This window comes from Clarias gariepinus, chromosome 11, assembly GCF_024256425.1.
Source record: "Clarias gariepinus isolate MV-2021 ecotype Netherlands chromosome 11, CGAR_prim_01v2, whole genome shotgun sequence".
In the NCBI taxonomy this organism is placed as follows: domain Eukaryota; kingdom Metazoa; phylum Chordata; class Actinopteri; order Siluriformes; family Clariidae; genus Clarias; species Clarias gariepinus.
The window spans coordinates 5,131,119-5,153,982 of NC_071110.1; the positions used below are offsets into that span (position 1 = coordinate 5,131,119).

Below are 22,864 nucleotides of genomic sequence, written 5' to 3' on the forward strand. Positions count from 1 at the left end.
AAAAAAAAGTCCTTCAGGACGCTTGGAGAACTATTCTTCAAGGATAAATAAAAATACAAAAAAGACTGTCTATTGGGAAGTAAAACATGAAGAAACAGGAGAAAACTACTAGGGTAAAAACAATGCTGAAGCCACGCAAAATACACAATAATCTCCTCTGAACAGTTGATATTGAGATGTATATCTGCTACTTCTGCTCTGTAAAGCTTCATAACGGCTCTAATCTGAGGTGCTGGTTGTTAATTGGTGATTTCTGAGGCTGGTGACTCTAAATGAACTTCTCCTCTGCAGCAGAGGTCAGTTTTGGTCTTGTTTTCCTGGGAAGGTCTTCATGAGAGACAGTTTCATTATGGAGCTTGATGGGTTTAACAAACGCACTCGACACGATACTGTTCTTACAAGAACTGTTCCAGAACAGCTGAGCTTCATGTCTTAAAATATCAGCTGACTGTTGTGGTTTTGTTGTTTTTATGTGTTATTTCATAGTTTTGAAATCTCCAGGAGTCACATTTTGACCTTAAAGGAACCGACACCTGCAATAGCGTCTAACAGTGCTGTAATAAAGTGATGATGGGTTCCTGCACATGTTTATGAATAATTTTTCAGGACTGGCCTGTGTAGAGTGTATTATATGAGTCATGAGGAACCTCTCCACTCACTTCCAGGAGTCATCGTGTGTGTGTGTGTGCGTGTGTGTGTGCGTGTGTGTGTAAACATGACTCACTGTTTCAGTTCCCAGCATCATGTTTAATGATGAACCAAGCTCTCTCTCTTTCTGTGTGTGTGTGTGTTTTCCTCCAGGTATTTATACAACCAGTCAGGCGAGTGGAGTGATGGAACTGTTCCCATACTGGCCACCACCGCTGCAGGCTTCACCTATATTGCATTTTTAATGGTGAGCTGCCGCTTTGCCTGGTATTCATACCTCCAAGGCACTGATCCTTCTCCTAGGCTCAGGAAGGTGGAGCTCATCTTCTCTTAGGCAAACCTAACAACAATATTAAAGGGAATATATATTATGCAAAATTCATTTGTAGTTATTTTTAGATATTCTAAAATATTATTTATCTAATATTTTTTCCACAAAAAAAAAAAACAATTGGTATTTGCCAAACAAATAATTTTTTCCCCTATTGTGACATCATATAAGAAGAGCCCCACTCTCTGGCTTGTTGTTGCTCAGCTCATTTACATAAACCTCTTAAATTAACCTCTGAGTAAAGCGAGAGACCTTTTAATTATATGTCAGAGTAACGCAGTTGGAAAGCCCTATCTTCGCTCCTATCTTGAAGAGACAGTGGGTTTTTGTGTATCTGTAATAGCATACTCTTACTGTCTTCTCAGTCACAGTGGCATCAGTGAGCTGGTGTAGAAGAGGGCCGCTCAAAAAGAGGCGGTTGGCAGGAAGCACATGTTTTGTCCTCTCTGGTTGGTAGCTGGCATGGGATAGGAGAGAATGGTACATTCAAATTATAGCTGAATGAGTGAACCACGGTGATGCTTACCATATTAAAGCATTGACTAAGAATAAATAAAATATGGCATGCTATTGTTATGTTATAATAAATACTTTATTATGCCACATAAGCACTTAACTCTCTTCCATGTAAATTAATGAGGCCTCTCTGTATCCTTCATGTTTCACATCTTCACATCAGCACTAGAGAAACTCTCCCTTATTTATTCTTTATAGCGCTTATCCTGTACAGGGTCATGGGAGGCCTGGAGTCTATCCTAGGTGACTTGAGGCATGGGGAGACTACACCCTAGATCCCACCTAAAAGCCTTTATTAACATTTAACATTAAAAGTTTTTTTTACAAAATAATAAGTATTATTTCTTTAATTAATCAAATCAAATCAATTCAAACCAATATTAAGTAGGCAAATAAAGAGCAGTGGTTAGTGGTTAGTAAACGGCACAGTGGTTTAGCAGTTAGCACTGTCACCTTGCACCTCCAGGGTCTGGGTTCGATTCCCGTCTTGGGTCTGTGTGCATGGAGGTTGCATGTTTTCCCTGTGCTTGCTGGGTTTCCTTCCTTCCTGGTACTCTGGTTTCCTCCCATAGTCCGATGACATGCTTAGGTTAATTGCAGTTCCCAAATTACCGTAGTGTGTGAATAAGCATGTGAGTGTGTGTGTGTAGTTGCCCTGCGACAGATTGGCACCCTGCCCAGGGTGTTCCCCGCCTTGTGCCCTACGTCTCCTGGGATAGGCTCCAGGTCCCCGCGCCCCTGAATACAGGATAAAGCGGTATAGACGATGAGTGAGAAATCTGTTAAAATATATTGTGTATACTTTCTGAAACAAATGTATGGCAAAACATCCAACTTGTTATCCCATGTCCAAAAAGACGATGCAGCAAATCAAAAGAAAATAATAAAAACATCTTTATTGTCATTATACTGGGTACATAAAAATTTTGTATGCCATTTCTCTTATAAGATTAGGGGAAGAAATCAAAAACAATATTAAGTAGGCAAATAAATACTGTAGCACCGTTCACTCATCTGTGAATGACGCTAGTAAAAGAAAAAATAAAGTGTAATAGCACAGACCTGGCAACCTTGGACCTTGGATTTAACGTTCCAGATGAATATTATTATATATCTCAATCCTGTGTGCATTATAATGATAACTGACTCCTTGCTAAGATATTAACTATGTTTAATTTGTAATAAATAAATTCTTCTTGAACAGACAAAAACAATCGTATATGAAACATATAATATTTAGATTTTTGCAAGCTATTAAAATGTTATTACATTTGTTTATGCATTTATTTAAACAGTTTTTAATAGGTTTGATTTTTTTTTCTTTATTATTATGTTGTAGATTTTAGCTTTATGTCACATCGCAGTGGGACAGCAGCTGAACCTGCACTGGATCCATAAGGTACCTGTTTATGTGGTGTGTGTTTGTGTATGTGGGGTGTGTGAGTGTGTGCTGAAACATCCTCCACTAATCAGCACACAAGGTCACCCTGTCACAAGGACTCGGTAAACATACAGTATGTCTCCTGTTAACCTACAGAGAAGACGAACGTTCATACCCGCTGCTTGACTTCGGCACTTTTATTGATCTTTTGAAATTTATAACCCGTTTGTTCTTCCTTAGATCGGAGTGACGGTAGCTTTACTGACAACCGTCATCGGCGTGATATCCGTTAGTCAGGCCTGGAGCGAGGAGTGGGACATCTTCTCAATCTCTCTGCAAGTATGCATGCTGTAATCAGTCCACATCTGTAGACAGATTGTTTATAATTTTATAATATATATTTAAAATTGAAGTTCGAAGCCTTGATGAATTTGGATGCGAAGTAAAAAGGCTAAACAATGTTTGATATATTACATATGGCATGTTAGGGATAATTTATAAAAATTAATTATATAAAAGATGTGCAAAGTAGAGAGAGGAGACAAAAATTTCAAATAATTTATTGATTGTTGTAGCGAGCTCAGATCTTAAAGAGAGAGACTCGAATAGAATAGAATTTAAAATACTAATAATAATACTAATAATAATCTTAATCTCTAAATACTTATTTAAAGATTAAGATTTGGGAAACTTTAATCTTTTAAAGCTTCCCTTTTTTCCTTCAAATGCCTGAAATGATTTCCCACAAATGTAATACCTGTCCTTCTGTCTTACTGTGGATCAAATCTGAATCATAAGACTATACAAAGATTCAGAAACTGTATTTGAGATTTAAAATAATGATTGATTCGGTTGTTTTCATGCAAATTGCTGAAACAGATCCCCACAAATTTAATACCTGGCCGTCTTTCATATTGATTTATACAAGCATTTATACACGGGCTGTAATGAAAATAATGCAAAAGTTCGCTTAACTTTTTTATTAACTAAGACAGGTTGTTTAAATTGCGCGTATTGTATTACTACCCAACATTGTCTTCATCATAAGTTATGCATTTTCACCATCACTGAACTGATGTCTTCAGCATTGGTTTCCAAGTTTCCATCCTCATTTATTCATATTTTTTCAGGCTTTCTTGTATTTTTAATGCAGTCTTGAGGAATAGTCCTCGAGGCTTCCTAAAGAACATTTTTTTGCATTTTCAGTCGAGTCCCTGTACCTGAGCAGTTTCAGGGAAATAGGTTTAATTTCTTACACCACACAGTGACCTGTGAATCATTCAAGCATTACAAACATCTAATGTAAGGCATGAACCAGTGAGAAACAGGTGCAGATGACAGATAATCGGGTGTACTTCAGTAAACTGCTAATGCTGAATGCTGAGTGTTAGACGAGAGGGGAAATGAGGCTGCTGCTGAGGTTGTTACATAAAGAACCAGTTTTTAAATTTTAAATTGCCTTTCACAGTAAAGCATTTGTTCCCATTTCTTTAATTTAAGTTTAATTAAATATAAAAAAATGAGGGTTTCTCAAGATTTTTGCACAGGACTGTATGCATGGAATAAATAATGTATTCTATTTATAAACCCCAGGGTGCATTAGAGTGCAGCAGAGTAACTATAACCACACTTGAGATGATTATTTTCCAATAGCCTTTAACTGTTCTTTAATGTTGTTGAACATCAACAAGTTTGTTCCAGTTATCACTTACTCTACAGCAGCTGTTAATTTTATCCCCTCACTTTTTATTATTATTATTATTATTATTATTATTATTATTATTATTATTATTATTATTATTACTATTATGATATAACATGAAGGCTCCTTCCATATGAGTTAAATGTTAATAAACATCTTTTTGCAAAAACTCTTTGAATATGAACAATTACACAAAATGTTTTGAAAGTACTATGAGTAAGCTAAGAAAATTTATATTATAATCCAGAGTTCAAGAATGAATGATGTGGTATATATTTAAAAAAGAATTAAATACTTTAAATCTGGTTCATCACATTTTTATTGTGTGTGTGTGTGTGTGTGTGTGTGTGTGTGTGTGTGTGTGTGTGTGTGTGTGTGTGTGTGTGTTTGTGTGTGAGCCAGGCCACAGGACCGTTCCTGCACATCGGTGCACTGGCTGCAGTTACAGCATTGTCCTGGATCGTGGCTGGACAAGTAGCTCGAGCTGAAAAGACCAGTAAGTCTGTTTTTTTTTGTTCTCACTTCACACTAATCAAACTGATGTTAAATATTAATCAAGAACAAAAGGCCCTTTTTTATATCACCAAATTCCCACATCATTCCTTTACCTTCACTGTCGCGCTAATCGAGAGCACTGGCTGGACGTGAAGTAATGCTTTCTGGAATTTCCCCTGTAATATCTAAACCAATGGTGTCCTTGTTTTTAACTTTTAACCAAATGTTGACACACCAGATGCAGTATAGGGTCATTAGCTGTCATCCTTCGAGATCGTAGTAGAAACCTCGTACAGAATAGAAACCAAAATACAAAGATTTTGTCAGTGTTTCAGAATCATATACTATATCTGCGTTCTGATTGGTCAAAAGATGTGGATTAATGTTCTATAACAGCAGCTTTGAGAGTAGTCCAGTTGATCCTAAGTTTCTATTAATACACTTGTAATGCATTATCGCTTTCTATAGTACAGTGGAACCTCGGATTACGAGCATAATTCGTCCTGGAAGTGGGCTCGTATTCCAAAACACTCGTAAACCAAATTTAATTTTCCAATAAGAAATAAAGAAAACTCAAATTATTTGTTCTACAGCCCAAAAAAATAAGAAAAAATGGATCTTTACCCTCTAATGAGACTAGGTATTGCTTTATATGTGCGCTGTAAAAACAAAATATGTTTTATCAATATATGTAATAAAATATGTTTCACATACACACACGTGGTCACAGTGTTATAGTAAACAGTACACACGTGCACGGATGTTAATTATACCAGTAAGAGACGAGCACTAAGACCCAGCAGGGTAGACGATTACCTACAGTACAATTCCGCAGTGCAAGAGAGAGAAAAAACATTGGCTCAGTTGTGATCACGTGACACTCGGCTTCAAAACGAGAAGCGCATGCATGATACAAGATACTTGGTGCTCGTAAACCAAGACAAAGCTCGTTTTTCAAGTCAAAATGTATTCAAAATCTTTGCTCGTCTTACGGAAAACTCGTGAAACCGAGTTACTCGTAATCCAAGGTTCCACTGTAACGGCGCATTTACATGTACTGTGTATGAGTGTTAAACTCATAAACATCATGTTATTTGACAAAGAAAAATGAATAATCTCTGTTATGATAAAGTTTTCTGTATGAAGTTTAGAATTTTGGTATTTAGGAAGGAGTTTCCAGTGAAATTGTGCAAATCTGCCTAAATCAGGGCTTTAAATCACAAATTTCGTTCACAACAGCATTCTGCTCTGAGACAGATATACTGTATTATTAACAGATGATTAACATGTATTCGGAGTATAAGTGCTCTGATGATAAGTGTGTGGTGTAGCGTTTCAGGTAATAGTTCTGCTCATCTACCTGGTGGTGCTTCTGAGCCTCTACCTGACCCCGCTGTCCATCACGTCGCCCTGCATCATGGAGCACAAGCCTAAAGCACGGCCTGCCGTCATCGCCCGCCGCGGAGCTCCCATGGTGAGTCCGGCAGCAAGGCAAGACAGAACTATGATTATTGTAAGCGTGGGCTCTTTACACACGTTTTTATTGGTTTATACAGACCAGTATGGCTCGTGTTGCTCATGAAAGACTTAATAATATGCTAAGCAGGGTGATTGTGGATTGTGCATTTGGGGTGAAAAAAGTACAGCAGATCCATGACTCATTTTTCGGAGAACTGAACCGGTGTGTGTGTTTATTTAACTTAAACTGTAACCGCTCAGGTTAAGTAAAGTGGAAGGACTAACTGTAAAGATGAGTCAGGTGATAGATACTGTATGTGGATGGACGGGTGGATAGGTTTATGGATGGAAAGGCAGTCGAATGGATGGATAGCAAGTTGGAGGGATGGATGGAATAACAAATAAAATGTGAAAGTATGGATAGAAGGATAAATGGGTGGATGAGTAGGAATTGGTGTGAAAAATGGAATGGTTGTGCAAAAAGAACTAAGGACAGATGCACGGATTGATGGATAGATAATTGAATGGATGGATAGCAAAATGGATTGATGGATGGGTGGGTGGAAGGACGGCAAGTGGATGGATGGATTGATGGATTAAAAGGCAAATGCCTGGATAGAGAGATTTACAAAACAATTTATGGATGAGTAAATGCAAAGTTGAATGGATAGATGGATGGATGGATGAATGGATGGATGAATGGATGGACGGATAAAAAGCCAGACAGTAAGGCACATGAAAGAACAGATAAAAGGGTTATGGATAAAAATTTGGATGTATGGAAGAATAGAATGACAGATATTGTCTGTTGACATTTTAAGATAGACAGTTTATTAGTAATACTTTTCGTTGTAAATAAATAATAAGCAAAGCTTTCCTGAAGTGTTCTTTTGGATGTTCTCTCATATTTTAATGATCCTGAAAGGAGCTGCAGCAAAATAAATAAATAAATTACACGTCTCCTCTGCATAGTTTTTGTATTCCAGCCTTGATGAAATGCCATAAACCTGACATTAGGACTCCCTTAATGCTTCTGTAAAGCCTGGAAACGTGTCGCTAATCGTGTTTTCGCATGAATGAAAAAAAAGCTTCGTTCATGAATCGTACTGTAACTCTGCCTCCAGGAGCCTCCTCCACTGTGAGTTATTAATCATATCAGAATAATTGGAAAAAAAAAAAATTAAGAGCGTCTTATCCCCTGGGGAGAAATGCAGAGCTGAACACGAATCCAACCATATCTCTCCGTCATGATTTCTTTTTCTCTGTAATGAAATTTATTTGCTCCTAACCCCTAAGGTCACTCTCTAACTTTTTTTTTTTGTTTTTTTTTTATTTTACTGCTTTTTATCCCTACTGCATTGTATCTGCTGTTTCCTCCCCTGGTGCTTGATCTCGCTGTGTTTGATTGAAATGTTGGATTGAAGGTTAACGCTCCCTGTGTGTGTTCTTCCTCTTCCTGACAGCTGGCTCCAGAGAACACGCTGCTCTCTTTCCAGAGGGCTCTGCAGAGCAACGTCAGCGGGTTGGAAGCTGAGGTGGCCATCAGGTAATTATTCATTTATTCTTTCACATATTTCCTGTGCATCTTCCTCTGTCTGAGTAAAGTACAGATCAATACACCATTTAGACTTTAGAACATTTAGACAGAATTGTGTGTGTGTGTGTGTGTGTGTGTGTGCGACAGAGAGAGAATGTGAGCTCACTGGGAGGTGGGTTTAGTCATGTCCAGATGATGGATGGATAAGAGGATGGAATAAAGGAGATGAGCTCCAGGCTGATACAGAAACGCTAAGAGCGCGGAGTGTACCCGAGACAACACACACAGTCTATGCATCTTAAATCCCCATATGCTCACTGAGGCCTACACATTTAGTGTATTTCGTCCTTTTTTGAGCATAATGAATAAAAAATTAATTGTTTGATTTCTTTTATTTAAAAAATGCAGCTCTGGTCTATGAAGGTTTTTAGTCCTTGAGTTCACTTTAAAGGAAACATGATCAGTCTATATTTATACTGTAATTAATGCTGCGGAACGTCTGAGACAAGTTTTCACTTGCATCCAAACTTCTACAAGCGGCCGTTTTATCACCAGCTTCTTTCTCTTCTCTTTATATTGTCACCAGAAATAAACAGCAGACTTTTTTTTTCTTCGATGTTTTATACCTGAAATCTTTCAAGACTTTTTCCATGAATGTCAAGTACATGTCTTCTAAAAGACAATTTCACACTGTCACACAAGTATTTATAGTTTTCTATTTGTTCTATGTTGTTAGTCTTTAGGCATTACAATGAAATGAAGCAGGTTTTTAAGGCTACTTCTCATCTCATCTTGACTCAAGATGTCATGAACAGAAACATTCAACGGTCATCTGCCCAGTCTAAGGCTTTGTCCGTCATTGGGTTCTGGCTGTGACTTGGTCCTATCTGGAACAGTTTAATCTGATGTAATGTAACTGCTCTCTGTTTTTAGTCTAGATGGAGTACCTTTCCTGATGAGAGATCGTACCCTGAGCAGAACCACAGACGTGAGCAAGCTCTTTCCTGAGAGAAAGAATGATGATGCCTCGTTCTTTAACTGGACTGAACTGAGTATGCTCAATGCTGGCCAATGGTTTTTAAAGGTACTCAACTAAATGGATGGATGGATGGATGGATGGGTCTGTAGAAAGCCACTTGAAGAATTATATTTATCAATGGCTGGATCCATGGATAGAATCATAAATGGATGGATGTGTAGATGTAGATAGATGAAGAAATGTATTAATGGATGGCTGGATGGACCTTAGAAAATTAAATGAAGAAATATATTGATCAATGGATGAATGGATAGAAGACTAATCCTATAGAAAGCTAAATGGAGAAATGGATGGATGGATGAATTAATGAATGAATGTATAGAAACCCATTTAGACTATTGTTATGATGGATGGATGGATGGATGGATGGATGGATGGCCCAAGAAATGGAGGACCTATAAAAAGCTAGATGGGCAAATGTATAAATGGATGGATAAATGGATATATAAATGGATGAATGTATAGAGTACAGATGGACGAATGGTTGGATAGAAAAGCAGAAAGGTTGGGAGATGGAAAGCTAATTAGTTGGGTGTGTGGATGGATAGATGGATCTAAAATGAAGAGACGGCAAGTTTAATAGAGAGCTCAATATAAAAATAAATAGACACGTGTCTAGAAAGGCAGAAAGATAGATGAGCAGACATGGATAAAAAGATAAACAGATAGATTAATAAAAAGATAAATCAAAAGGAAAGATAAATGAATGGAAAAGCATGGATGGAGGAATAGATAAGAAGATGAGTGGATGGAATGATGGAAAGATAAAGGGATAGATGGATAGGCTAAAAGTTAAGCAGATATATCATTAGTTGAGATAATGGAGGGATGGTAAGATGAATAAACTGATGAATGGATGGAGAGATAAATGGACAGATGGATAGAAAGCCAGGAAAATGGATGTATGGATGGATAAAGATAAATTGAATGATTGGGTAAGAAGATGGATGGATGTAAATGTAAATAGATGAAGGGACAGAAGGCAAAATAAAAGGATTTCTTAGAAGATGCGGTTTCTTTACTACATCTTTACTCTTCCGTCAGTGTGTTGATTTAGGTGTGTTCTGATTTTTTTTGTCCTGCAGGATGACCCATACTGGGCGGTGCACCACATGTCCGAGCGAGAGCGCCGATTAGCGGGCAATCAGACAGTTTGTAGTCTGGAACAGATGCTACGGCTGGCAGCCAGCGCCAATCTCTCAGCCCTGTTTACCCTCCGCAGACCTCCACCGGGGCACCCACACTACCTGAGCTGGGTTAACCTCACCCTGACCAGCATCCTGAACTCCAGTATCCCTCAGCACCTGGTGAGGCAAATGACTATCACGTACTTTATTTTCCTAATAAAAAAAAAATGTCATTAACTTTTTACAAGCTCTCCATATAATCCTATAGTGTGTTTTAATTGAACGTCTAGTGCATTATCCACTTTTTATACCTCTTAGTGGTCTAGTGGTTAGCAATGTCACTTTGGTTTGATTCCAAATGTCGGGTCTGTGTGCATGGAGTCCCCATGCTTGATGGGTTTTCTCCAGGTTTCTCCGATTTCCAAAAACATGCAGATTAGGCTAACTGGCGTTCCCAAATTTCCTGTAGTGTGAGTGTGTGTAAATGTTGACTGGACATCCTACCATGGTTGTACGAATGGGAATTGATACAATAACCACCAGTGAACTCCACTGTCCATAGTTGGACTACAGAGGTTTCTAGATGGATGGATGGATGGATGAATGGATGCCTCTTTATAATATACACTGTGTAGTCAGCAAATACAGCGAACAGATGACGAGCAGAAATGTGGGCTTGTACAGCGCTGCCCCCTGCTGGTAAAGTGTGTGTTAATGTGTTGTGTGTGTGTGCGCGTGTGTAGGTGGTGTGGAGTGTGGACTGGGACAGAGACCTGGTACGGCAGCAGGCTCCAGGCTTCCAGCAGATCTCCACTAAGAAACAGACGCCGGAGGATCTCCATGAGGAAGGCATCGGCAGGTTACTGCTGCGCTACAACCGTGTCAGTGAAGAGGAAATACGGTGAGCTTCTAACCTCAAGTGCATACACACACACACACACACACACAAACACACACCCTATCTCTCTCGCTCTCTCTCTCTCTCTATATATATATATATATATATATATATATATATATATATATATATATATATATATATATATATACACGTATACATATACACACATACACACACACTATACCTTTATCCTTAGCAAGAATTCGAATATAATATTATAATAGACTTTCCAGTGAACCATTTATTGTTGTGATAATTTCCTGTTGACATACTGTAAATAAATCATTTGTAGACATTTCCCTAAATTACATATTGATTTATGCTGAATGATGAGCTGCTTTATTCCATGTTTTACTATTTCCTGGGTGTTTACAGTATATTATAATTTATCTTATCCAAGTTATTACATCTTTTTGTTTATTTTCATTTATTTTTTTAGGCAAACCTCCTTTTTCCTAAAAAAAAAAAAAAAATTTTTCTTTTTTTTCTTTTTTTGCAAGAAGCAACTTCCATACCATTAAATCTAACTATATAAACCATTATAAATGTCCATCTTTCCATACAACATCAAATTTAACTGCAAATCACACACACACACACAAAACAGCACACTGTGGTGTGTTAATCTTTTCACGAATAATTCTTGCCATTTTTTAATTACAGTGTTTTTAATTACAGTAAACCTTTTGCATATTTTAACAATACAGGAATATTTTTCTCATGATATACTGTATAGATTGAAATAGTCATTTTTTTAAATAATGAATATCAAGATAATAGGAATCATTTCTCATTTTATGCAGTGAAATTACTATACAACAATCAGTATTTAATAATGAAGTGTTTTATTCTTCGAACCCTGCTGGATCCAGCTGAACATAGAGTCAGAAAGGCGACTGCAGTACTCTGGTGTCACTCGACCAATCCATGTCTGCTCGATCACTTCCTGAACATCATGAGTATAAGATGGTTTCTTGACTTTTCCCACCTTTCTTATTCTCAAACAACAGTTTGCTATAGGGTTTAGGTCTGGCTGAACACCGTTGTAGTTTTTGAGTAAATTGGGACAACTTTTCCGTTAGATTGGCTAAAACTCATTAGTCACATCACTTTTTTTTGTGCTCAGGGGCAACTACAGATTAAAACATGGCATATTCTGTCCTAATACTTTTGGAACCCAGTATATATACAGAATAATCCTATAGAGAGGGTGTGTTTTCTAGCGTTCTTATTTTTATGACAAGTTTTTTTCTCTCTCTCTCTCTCTATATATATATATATATATATATATATATATATATATATGTGTGTGTGTGTGTGTGTGTGTGTTTGTTTATCAGGAAGTACACAGCCAATAACGTGAGTGTGACTCTGTACTCGGTGAATGAGCCGTGGTTGTACTCTGTGCTCTGGTGCAGCGGCGTGCCCTCCGTCTCTTCGGAAGCGCCGCAGATCCTCAAGAATGTTTTATCACCTCTCTGGCTAATGGTGAGACTCTCTCTCAATGGGAACACGCCTCTCTTATAGATTTACTGAATCCCTTATTGAATTATTGGCACCCTTTATGCAAATAAGCAACAGCACCCCGGAACAATCACAACATATCATGCTTAAACATGTACAAATTAATACATTTGCTAGATTAATTCCTTGGCGCTTTGGGATTTCAGGGACAAGATTGAAGTTTGCGTAGAATCTAATTGAAACCCAATACCTTTGGCATTTTTAACTTTTCTTCCAAAATATCAGTAATATTAGTTACAGCTGGTTGATTTAAAACATAATAAATATGATATGTTATCAGTGTGCCAATAATAGATAAGCAAGAAATAAAATATTCAAGGTCATGCTTTTCGATGATGAAGTACAGTACACTCTCTAAAAGGTTTGATTCCTTTATACACCATAACAATTTGAAACCACTAACATTTCATAATGTATTAAAGTATTGCATCACCTTTGTTTTTGTTTTTATTTTTTTCTGTTCATAGTTAAATGTTAAGGAATGTCCAAGTTAGTTCATGTTATGTTATACTTATGTTATAACAGCTATAAATGTTCAGTACCTCATATGCAACATGGAAGCATAAAAATACTTTCCTATGGTGCAAAACCTCATTTCACCTTTACATCAGACTTTTACCGGGAACTTTTAATTCTAAGTTCCTGTGAACGAGCTTGTACTATAGGAGCTGTATAATCACTTATGGTCATTTTCTCAAATTTAAACCAGGCTTAATAGGAGAAAAAGCTTTTTTCTGTGTCTCAGTGCCACCTAGTGTCTGCTCTGTCACATCGCTGCTTCTGTTCCAGACTCCGGACGAGTACCGCTTGATTTGGGTCTCTACGGATCTCGTCTCCTTCGCTCTGGTCGTGGGGATTTTTGTCTTTCAGAAGTAAGCACTTTATCAGTTTGACTGTATAATGTTTTTCTACAGGACAGATTTACTTTCTTAGTGTTCATTGCAATGCTTGTATTTGTGCTTTGATAGTTTATTAAATCTACATTATCATCTGTATCTGTTTCACCATCTGTTTCTCTTTCATTAATACAATCTGCTAGCATTAAAGCCTCTTGTAGTAACATTTTGGGTTAAATGAAGTGAGAAAGAATAAAAAACTCCAGAATCCAAAAATAAGGAGAAGAATAGTGAAGAGGAAAAAAAACGTTAACTTTTAAAAGTCACCTGATTCAGATTATTTAGATAAAAAAAAGATAATAATGTTTAAAAAAAAAAAGATTAAATACAAATAGTCAATTATACCAAACATTACAAATGAATATAAATTTATATATTAATTTGTAAGGTTTAATGCACTCTTATATTTAATTTAAAAGAAATTACATTTTAATACACTATTAGTCAAAAGTCTGGACACACCTTCTAATTCCATGGTCTTTCCTGATAATCATGGACGTCCTACACTGTAAAACAATACTGAAGGCGTCCACAATATACAATAATCTCTTTTGAACAGTTGATAATGAGATGTATCTGCTACTTCTGCTCTGCAAAGCTTCGAAACAGGTCTAATCTGAGCTGCTGTTTGTTAAATGGTGATTTCTGAGGCTGTAAGAGAGATAAATCAACTTCTCCTCTGCAGCAAAGGTACGTTATTCAAAAGGTCTTGCTTTCCTGGGAAGGTCTTCATGAGAGACAGTTTCGTCATGGTGCTCGATGGGTTTCGCAAATGCACTTGACACAATACTGTTCATGCACAAACCGTCCCAGAACAGCTGAGCTTCATGTCTTGTAATTACAACTGACTGTTATTGTTGTTACTTAATGATGAAATTCAGTACGTGTTATTTCATAGTTTTAAAAAAATCCAGTATTGTTGTAGGATATAGAAAATAAATCACTAAACAAAAAAACAAAAAAACATTGGAAGGTGTGTCCAAACTTTTTACTGGTACTGTAAGTATTTAAAAAATATTAATATCTGTTTAATGAGCTTTTAATAATTAATAGGTATTTAGTTAGTGTTAATCAATATCAATAAGTATTAATATTTAGGGTATGGATTAAAACAGTTGGTGTGTGCTGTTATTTAAAAAAAATCTAAATTTGCCAACCATAACGTTGCTTTATTAATTAAAAACCTACTTTACTTTTTATCCTCCTATAATTATGTTTGACATTTCGGAAGTCCGCAGGCCTTATTAGCTGATGAAAGAAAACAGAAATGAAACAGCAAAATAAGAAAAACTAGTGTAAGGACTAAAAGGGTAGGGGAGGTTTTGAAGGAGACTGATTGATTGTGATTGTGTGACGACTGAACGAGTGTGTGAGCAGTGAGTGTATTCTTGCTGTTTCTGTGTTAAGAAGAGTTTTGCTGCGATTCTTGGTGGTTCTGTACGCAGCACTCAGTGTGGGATTCTCCTGCCCACTGCTTTAGTGCGGATGTTCCGCTGTGCTCGGCATCCTGACTTCAGCTTCTGCTTCTGAACTGACCTTTTGATTCTCTCCTTCTTTTACTCTGTTACCTTTGTGACCTTTGTACCTTTTCCTCCTCTACTTCCTTTTCCTGCTGCTCTTCTTCCTCCTCCTGCTCCTCCTCCTCCTCCTCTGCTGATGTGCATGCTCCTCTTCTCTGCTGCATTCTGGCATCTCTCAGCTATCACTTGATCAGGTAACTGGGTCACTTCTCCCGGCCCATGGAGGCTGTGCTACTGCGTCTGTCTGTCTATCTATCTATCTATCTATCTATCTATCTGTGTGTCTGTCTATCTATCTATCTATCTATCTATCTATCTATCTATCTATCTATCTATCTATCTATCTATCTATCTGTGTGTCTGTCTGTCTATCTCTCTATCTATCTATCTATCTATCTATCTATCTATCTATCTGTGTGTCTGTCTGTCTATCTATCTATCTATCTATCTATCTATCTATCTATCTATCTATCTATCTGTGTGTCTGTCTGTCTATCTCTCTATCTATCTATCTATCTATCTATCTATCTATCTGTCTGTCTATCTATCTATTTCTATCTATGTCTGTCTGTTTATCTATCTATCTATCTATCTATCTGTATCTATCTATCTATCTATCTATCTATCTATCTCTCTATCTATCTATCTATCTGTGTGTCTGTCTGTCTATCTCTCTATCTATCTATCTATCTATCTATCTATCTATCTATCTATCTATCTGTGTGTCTGTCTGTCTATCTATCTATCTGTGTGTCTGTCTGTCTATCTATATTTCTATCTATGTGTCAGTCTGTTTATCTATCTATCTATCTATCTATCTATCTATCTATCTATCTGTCTGTATCTATCTGTGTTTGTCTGTCTATCTGTCTCTATCTATCTATCTATCTATCTATCTATCTATCTATCTATCTATCTATCTATCTATCTATCTATCTATCTGTTTGTTAATTTGTCTGTCTATCTGTCCGTCTGTCTCTGTCTATTTATCTGTCTGTCCCTTTGTTTTTTTGTCTGTCTATCTATCTATTTATCTATCTATTGCATATCTGTGTTTCTATCACTCCCCTGTCTATTGATCAGTTTAATTATACACATGCTACTTGGAGATTAATACAAAAGTTTGTGCACCCACCATATAGTTTACTGTTTAAAAATACCTTTACACTCATAAGAGGAAAAAGTAATCTTTTGTTGAAAGTGTGTTGATACAGAAAACATTTTTTAAACAAGGTTTTAAAAAAATCTCTGATCTTTTCTAGAATGCTAAGAACCAAATAACATCCAAACCATTCTTAAGAGTCTTTTACTTGCAATTTCTGTAAACTTGGAGGAAAACAGATAGACGGGGGAAAAAAACAAGGTGAAGAATTTTGGGGTTGAGTTTTTGAAGCTTTTATGATGAATTCAGAAATATTGATCTCAGTCCCAATCAGTGCTATTGATCACTAAGATATGCAAACTTTTGCACGGTATTTTTATATATATTTAAAAGCTTGATACACAACATTATAAATATGAATGAATAAATAATGCGGTAAATTATGAATTTATTGGTTAATAGGCAGAAAAAGGGGTTTTCGTACAGAAGTACACATACACACAAAAAATTTTTTATCATCTTTTATCTTTATCTTGGGACCAGCACTGCATCCAGTGTCTGGGGTTTGAGCATTGGCTAGGAATCGAACTCTGACTTTGTCATGGCAAGCGAGAACCCTGGTATAACAATGTAACCATGTCTTCTTGCATCCACTAGAGGGTGGTGTTGAGCCTTAGGGCCTGTAAGCAGCTTATTATCCATCTGATGTGATTATTTAAAGCTTCCTGTCTAAGCGCTGAGGTTTGTGTTTTAGCTCCCGTTGGAGTTGAGATGTAAATACCGGCGCTGTGTCTAAGATGGATGGTGGCTCTGCATTAATCACACCAACCTGCACTAAAAGTCAGTTATTTATAGCAATTTGTCTGAGCTTAGACCCACACACACACACACACACAACATCATGCTACAAAGAAGGCCAAAAAGAGATAGGACACCAGTGATTTTATCTCAGTGCGAGCGTGTTATCTCACCAGGATTCAGCGTTATATTATTATATTATATTTAATAATCTCATTGTTCTAATATAAACACATTTAATGTTATTTCAGCAGAAGTCGTACACACATAAATAACTCTTTACATCATGCATATATATCTGTATTTTAGGGATGGAAGATATGATGGTATGAGAAAAAATATCCTGAAATGAGGCAACGTGCAAAAGTTTGCATCCCTCTTGGATTTGAGATGGAAAAAAAGTGTTTATTTAATGAAAAATGAAGTTAAATGTGAAATGTGTGTTTATTCACAAACGCAATGATCATCCAAAACATTAGATGAATAAACACTGCTTTGAAAATAAATAATAAAAAAAATAAATTTTTTTACATTTTTTTATGATTAACATTTTAAAAATATGCTGCGGTATATCACAATTTGGTTAATCTTTTTTTCTTGTTTTTTATTGTGTAATTCTTTTATTATTTATATTAGATTTTTTTTCTTCAAGACAAACTAAATATTCTTTATTTTTTGCATATACAGTAGATTCTGCAGTATTAGTCCAGAACCATGCAAATAAATATATTAAGTTTGTTTTTTGCTAAAAAAAAAAAAAAGAAAAAAATGGCTGATAATCATAATCATTATTCTTGTTAGGTGGTGCAGTTAAAAAAAATCATCACAATTTTTTTTTTCTGATAAACAATTAGCTTAGAGATTAGCAAGTGTTATATAACAATTAACAAATTAAAATGGTTTTAAATGTAAAAACAAGAACTTTGAGCTAACACTTCCCTTCTTTACATTTGCTTTTTTTTAATCTTATTATTTTTAGTTATTTTAGTTTGTTATTTACAAGGACATCAGTATTGAGACCTGTGTGTGTGTGTGTGTGTGTGTAGATGGCGGATGAGTGGCATGCGTAGCTACAACCCGGAGCAGATCATGCTTAGCGCCGCCGTTAGGAGGTCGAGCCGAGACGTCAACATCATGAAGGAGAAGCTCATCTTCTCTGGTAAAGGAATGTTGTGTGTGTGTGTGTGTGTGTGTGTGTGTGTGTGTGTGTCCTTTCATTTTGTGTTACTGCATGAGCCCCATGATGTCTGCATGGATCTGAGTGGTTCTGACGTTTCCTAAAGGTCAGCCACAGTAGCAGTTTAACCCCAGCTGTAACCCTCCATCATCATCACCTCATCTCCCATACTGTACCATCCTGCTCCTACCTGATCCATCCTGCACCATCCCTAACCATCACGATCCATCCTGCATCCTCTATCATCATCCTGTTCCATCCCTAACCATACTGGACCATCCTGAACCATCCACCAGCTTGCTTCCTCCCAATGCATCCTGACATCCATCTATCCACCCACCCATCTATCTATCCATCTATTCCTCACTCCGTTCTTCACCACCAGTTGTAGCTCATAAGTGGCTCTGGTAGTCATGACCAGTGCTCTCTTCATGGTGAGTAACCAAGTGTGGGGAAAATGTACACTGCCTTGCATAAGCTTTTATTCCCTCCATCCATCCATCCATCAATTAATTGTCATTTCCTAAACTCATTTCTAAACGTCATCCAATAGTTCGTAAATACTTGTGAATATAAAGCAAAAAACTGGGTCCAGCCAGAGCAAGCAAGATTTTTCAGCACTTCTGCTCTTCCACTAGAGGGCAAGCTGGAGCCATAAACCACATACTGACAAGACATTGTTTAAGAAATCCAGTCAGAAAAGGTTAAATAAAAAATATGAGATGTTGTAAAATCACTAGAATTGCACAATGAGACGATACTTGTAACTTTCAGTAACAAAAAACAAGCTTTTGAAAAATTAGCTACTTCTGTCACGTGTGCTACTCAGACACACCACCACATTTTGGAAATTATGTCATGGGTACACAACGTCACATGACTGCACCAGGATGTTCATTATCGTTGACTTTAAATCATAAAGTCTTTTAATGACATCTAAAGCTGAATACAGAACTTTCCAGAACATTGACTGTGTCCCTGTGGATTCTGTATGAAGTACAGCAGTGTTTTACCCCCTGGTGGGCGGTGAGGGTACTGCAGGTGGGCCACGAGCAATCATTTACAGTATCATGAAGAAAGTTTAACATTTTCATTTTGGTAATTCATTTGGAAATGACTTTACCTTTTTATATATACATTTTTACTTTAAAATTTAATATTTATGATTAATTGGTAACTTGCGGTTTATGTTATTTATGAAACATAATCTTATAAAAACGTAGTCATAGGGTTTAAATTCTGTTAATTTTCATTTATCTGACCTCTTTTTCAACCAGAGTGTATCTTACTTGCCGTCATTAGCAAGGAATCATAATTCACAATTATTATAACAGTCTGGTTCCTCTCAAGGTTTCTTCCAATTGCCATCTCAGGGAGTTTTTCCCCGCCACCGTCGCCCTCAGCTTGCTCATCAGGGACGATCTCACAATCTCATTACTATCTAAACACATTTTTTTACTCAAACACACTTCCATAAATTTTCTTTTCATTTTGTAAAGCTGCTTTGAGACAATGACTATTGTTGAAAACGCTATATCAATAAACTTGAATTGAATTGAATCGAATAATAGCTAAACAAAGTCTGTTAATGAAGAATATTCATCCACTTTATTTTTATTTCTCCAGTATCAAAGAGTCAGAAAACAGACTTAACTATTTGCTTTACATTTGTTGCTTTATACATTATGTGGATGTATTACCTTGTTGCTGTAGGCCCATGAACATAGAACTGTTCTGTTTCTAAAATGAAAATCAATATAATTACTGTATGTTGATCAGATATGTGATTAAAGAAGGATTTTTTGGTGATGGTTTAAGAATGGATGCATTTGGGTGTTCTGTAGGTTTGTGCAAGGATCTGAACTGCTTATGGTGTGTGTGTGTGTGTGTGTGTGTGCAGAGGTCAGCGAGGGGGTCAGCTATGAGGAAAATGGCTTCGACTGCTACACCAATCAGGACGTTCACTGACTCTGCGCTCCACATCCACATGGGCAAAAAAAGTACGATTTACGACTCGGACATACTGCCAGACCTGCTTTTCTTTTCCGTTCTCTTTCTTTTTCTCTCTCTCTTTCTCTTTTTTTCTTCTACTCTGCTTTCCATCACTGCTTTGCCATGTTCAGAGTTTTCCGTGTTCAGTGTCTCCGTGAGCTGCAGAGCATCATTGTATTACTAAAGGAACATCAGTGTATATTTTGTATAGTTTTTCTTCGTTTTGTACTGTAAATTGCTTGTAAAGGATCACCAAGTGCACCATCAACCGTTTTTGTTTTGACTGCAAGCTCAGATGTACTAAACCATGCCCTTCATTTCGGAGAACCCGTAACCAGGGTGCAAGGGATAATCCTAAACTACCCCGTATGATGTTTGTTTGTTACAAATTTTACTCTGGGACGCTGTCGGGCCCCGTCCACAGGGCCGAAGCGACTTCCTGTCTGTTTACAGAATGCCTGTTTTTCCTCTTTACTGTATGTGACTACTTTCATACACACCCATCTAACCTTTTCCTACAGAATGAGTTTTTATATTCATGTTTTGTGCTTTTGGATAAAGGGTTAAACTTTTTTTTTTTTTTTTATCCGAGCCGGATAGTAAAATGGTAACTTAAGCTTCCTGAAGGTTTTGTTTTGACTGTAAAAGCAGGAAACCGTGAGAGTGTGTACCAGCTTTTTAAAAGGAAAAATCCACCCTGGGTGAATGGCTCGCATGTTTTCTTTAAATAAAAAGTGTTTTGTTGCACTGTGTTTAAATGTTGAACATTTGCACGATGATGTCACTGAGAAACGGGGACGAGATGAGATTTTATTTTCAGTGTAAAACAAGGGTGGACTTTCCCTTTAATTCCGTTCTACACTAAAAGTGGTGAAGTGTCTCAGTGCCGTCTGCAGTACTACTGTAAACAAAGGGCGTTCAAATCAAACCGGGACTTTTGATTGTACAGAATGAAGACAGTTATAAGAGTAAAAACCTCCTTTATTTTTCTATATAATCCCCTGCTGCACTTATGCATTTATCCAGTGTTTCACTAGTGTTTAGACCATAATCAGACTGCCCTGCTTCACACTGGCCTCCCAGGAACTCCCTTAATGTGGCAATAACTCCCGACCGAGTTCCTGTAATGTGCAAGTGGTAAATGAATGAAGAATCGTCATTCATGGACGCATTCCCTTAATTAAAACATTTGCACCATTCAGAAGTCCTGGAGTCTCATCACCGCACTCTACTTTAAATCTTCTGCAAAAGTCAATCAGGTTTTATGTCTTCATTCACGAGACATTTCATCACATTTCAAATCTCGGTTTGACTTGAACGGCCCTCGTATTTCCTGGCCTGGAATTAAGTCTGAGTGTTTATATAATTAATATATTGTACAGTGATGAATTGTCTCATCACCATCACCCTCATCATAATCATCATCATTATCATCATGAAATTAATGTATTTTATTTGCTAGGAACAGTTTATAAGTTATGGCACTGGTAGACATGTTATGTGTTCATTTGCACAAGAGACAATGAACAAATTGTGTTAGTTTGTTTTTATTTTGTACATGTTGCTCAACAAATGAATAAAAATAATATTTTAAAAGCATGTTTCGTTTTTTTCACCAGATTCTGGAAGTCTCATAATGAGACAAATTTGTCTCAAAAGGACACACACAATTCTTTAATGTGTATAAGGTATAAAAGTTTGTTTTAATCCAGACATTTATTTATACCAGATTTTAATACACAACAATAGATATAGGGCTGTTTTAGGCATTTTAGCATTAAATCATTATTTTGTTATTCTGTAAAAAAAAAATTATATTCGTGGAAAAAAAAACTTTTACGAATTGAGGTATAGAAGAAGCCACAATTATGAAGCATTAGTTATAAACATTTTTAGGTATATTGTAAGGTAATTTTTGTTTTTCTACATTTAGCATTTTTAATAATATTTTTGAAGAATTAAACAGAGTATACAGTACATCTTTGAATTTATTAACATTTACTTTTTGTGCATTTTTTGTCAAAAACAATTTTTAAGTCTTCTTGGTGAAGAACAGAAAAAGAACACCAAAGCTAAACATTTAAGAAAATACAAGTTTCTTTTCCACAACTGGGAAATAAAAGAATCCAAAATGTATAATATCACAATATATACACAAAGAAAAGTTTGAAAACACCTAGACATTATTGCATGTTTACTCTAAAATGTATATATATATATATATATATATATATATATCTACAGTATAAGTGTAATTAGCAGATAAATCATCTAAAACGTCAAAGATTATCTTTTTACAAAACAATCACCATTTGCTCCTTAATTAGTGGTAAATTGGAAGGCTTTGAAGTCTTTTCCAGAAATTAAATTTAATTTGTATAGCGCTTTTAACAATTGTCCTTGTCGAAAAGCAGGTTTTACACAATTTTCGTATAAAATGTGAATGGTTATGAATCAAAATGATTAGATTGTCCCTCAATTCAAGTGTGATTGGTCCTAAATTCATCACGCATGTTCTACCAGGTGCTAAGGCATCTTTAAAAAAATGTTCATGGCCAGTAAAAAATATAATATTGAGATTGAGATTAATTTGAGATTATTTCTGACTTTTCCTCCAGATGGAGAGTGATCTGATGATAATAAAAATGGGCAAACAAAATGTGGTTTCCTTATTAACTCATTTTTCTATACTTCATTTGAGAAAGGAAGGTTATTCTCTG

General features: G+C 36.3%; 1 protein-coding gene across 4 annotated transcripts in view; it reads left to right on the plus strand.

Moving 5' to 3' along the window:
* gdpd5b (glycerophosphodiester phosphodiesterase domain containing 5b) overlaps nt 1–20,389 on the plus strand; it is a 68,063-nt gene extending 47,674 nt beyond the window's left edge. Inside the window, exons 4-18 of one of the 4 annotated variants that reach the window (XR_008361359.1) lie at nt 802–895; nt 2,835–2,894; nt 3,117–3,215; nt 4,981–5,074; nt 6,405–6,547; nt 7,995–8,077; nt 9,002–9,152; nt 10,193–10,414; nt 10,978–11,135; nt 12,476–12,623; nt 13,449–13,531; nt 15,255–15,269; nt 18,022–18,134; nt 18,259–18,586; nt 20,053–20,389. Coding sequence is in view for 2 of the 4 variants with exons in the window: in XM_053507831.1 (XP_053363806.1) it covers nt 802–895; nt 2,835–2,894; nt 3,117–3,215; nt 4,981–5,074; nt 6,405–6,547; nt 7,995–8,077; nt 9,002–9,152; nt 10,193–10,414; nt 10,978–11,135; nt 12,476–12,623; nt 13,449–13,531; nt 15,255–15,269; nt 18,022–18,134; nt 20,053–20,120 (1,531 nt within the window). In the remaining 2 variants the exon portion in view is untranslated. The remainder of the gene's footprint in view (nt 1–801; nt 896–2,834; nt 2,895–3,116; nt 3,216–4,980; nt 5,075–6,404; nt 6,548–7,994; nt 8,078–9,001; nt 9,153–10,192; nt 10,415–10,977; nt 11,136–12,475; nt 12,624–13,448; nt 13,532–15,254; nt 15,270–18,021; nt 18,135–18,258; nt 18,587–20,052) is intronic. The other 3 variants (XR_008361360.1, XM_053507831.1, XM_053507832.1) reach the window with 3 other exon arrangements.
* Nucleotides 20,390–22,864: the final 2,475 nt, after the last annotated feature.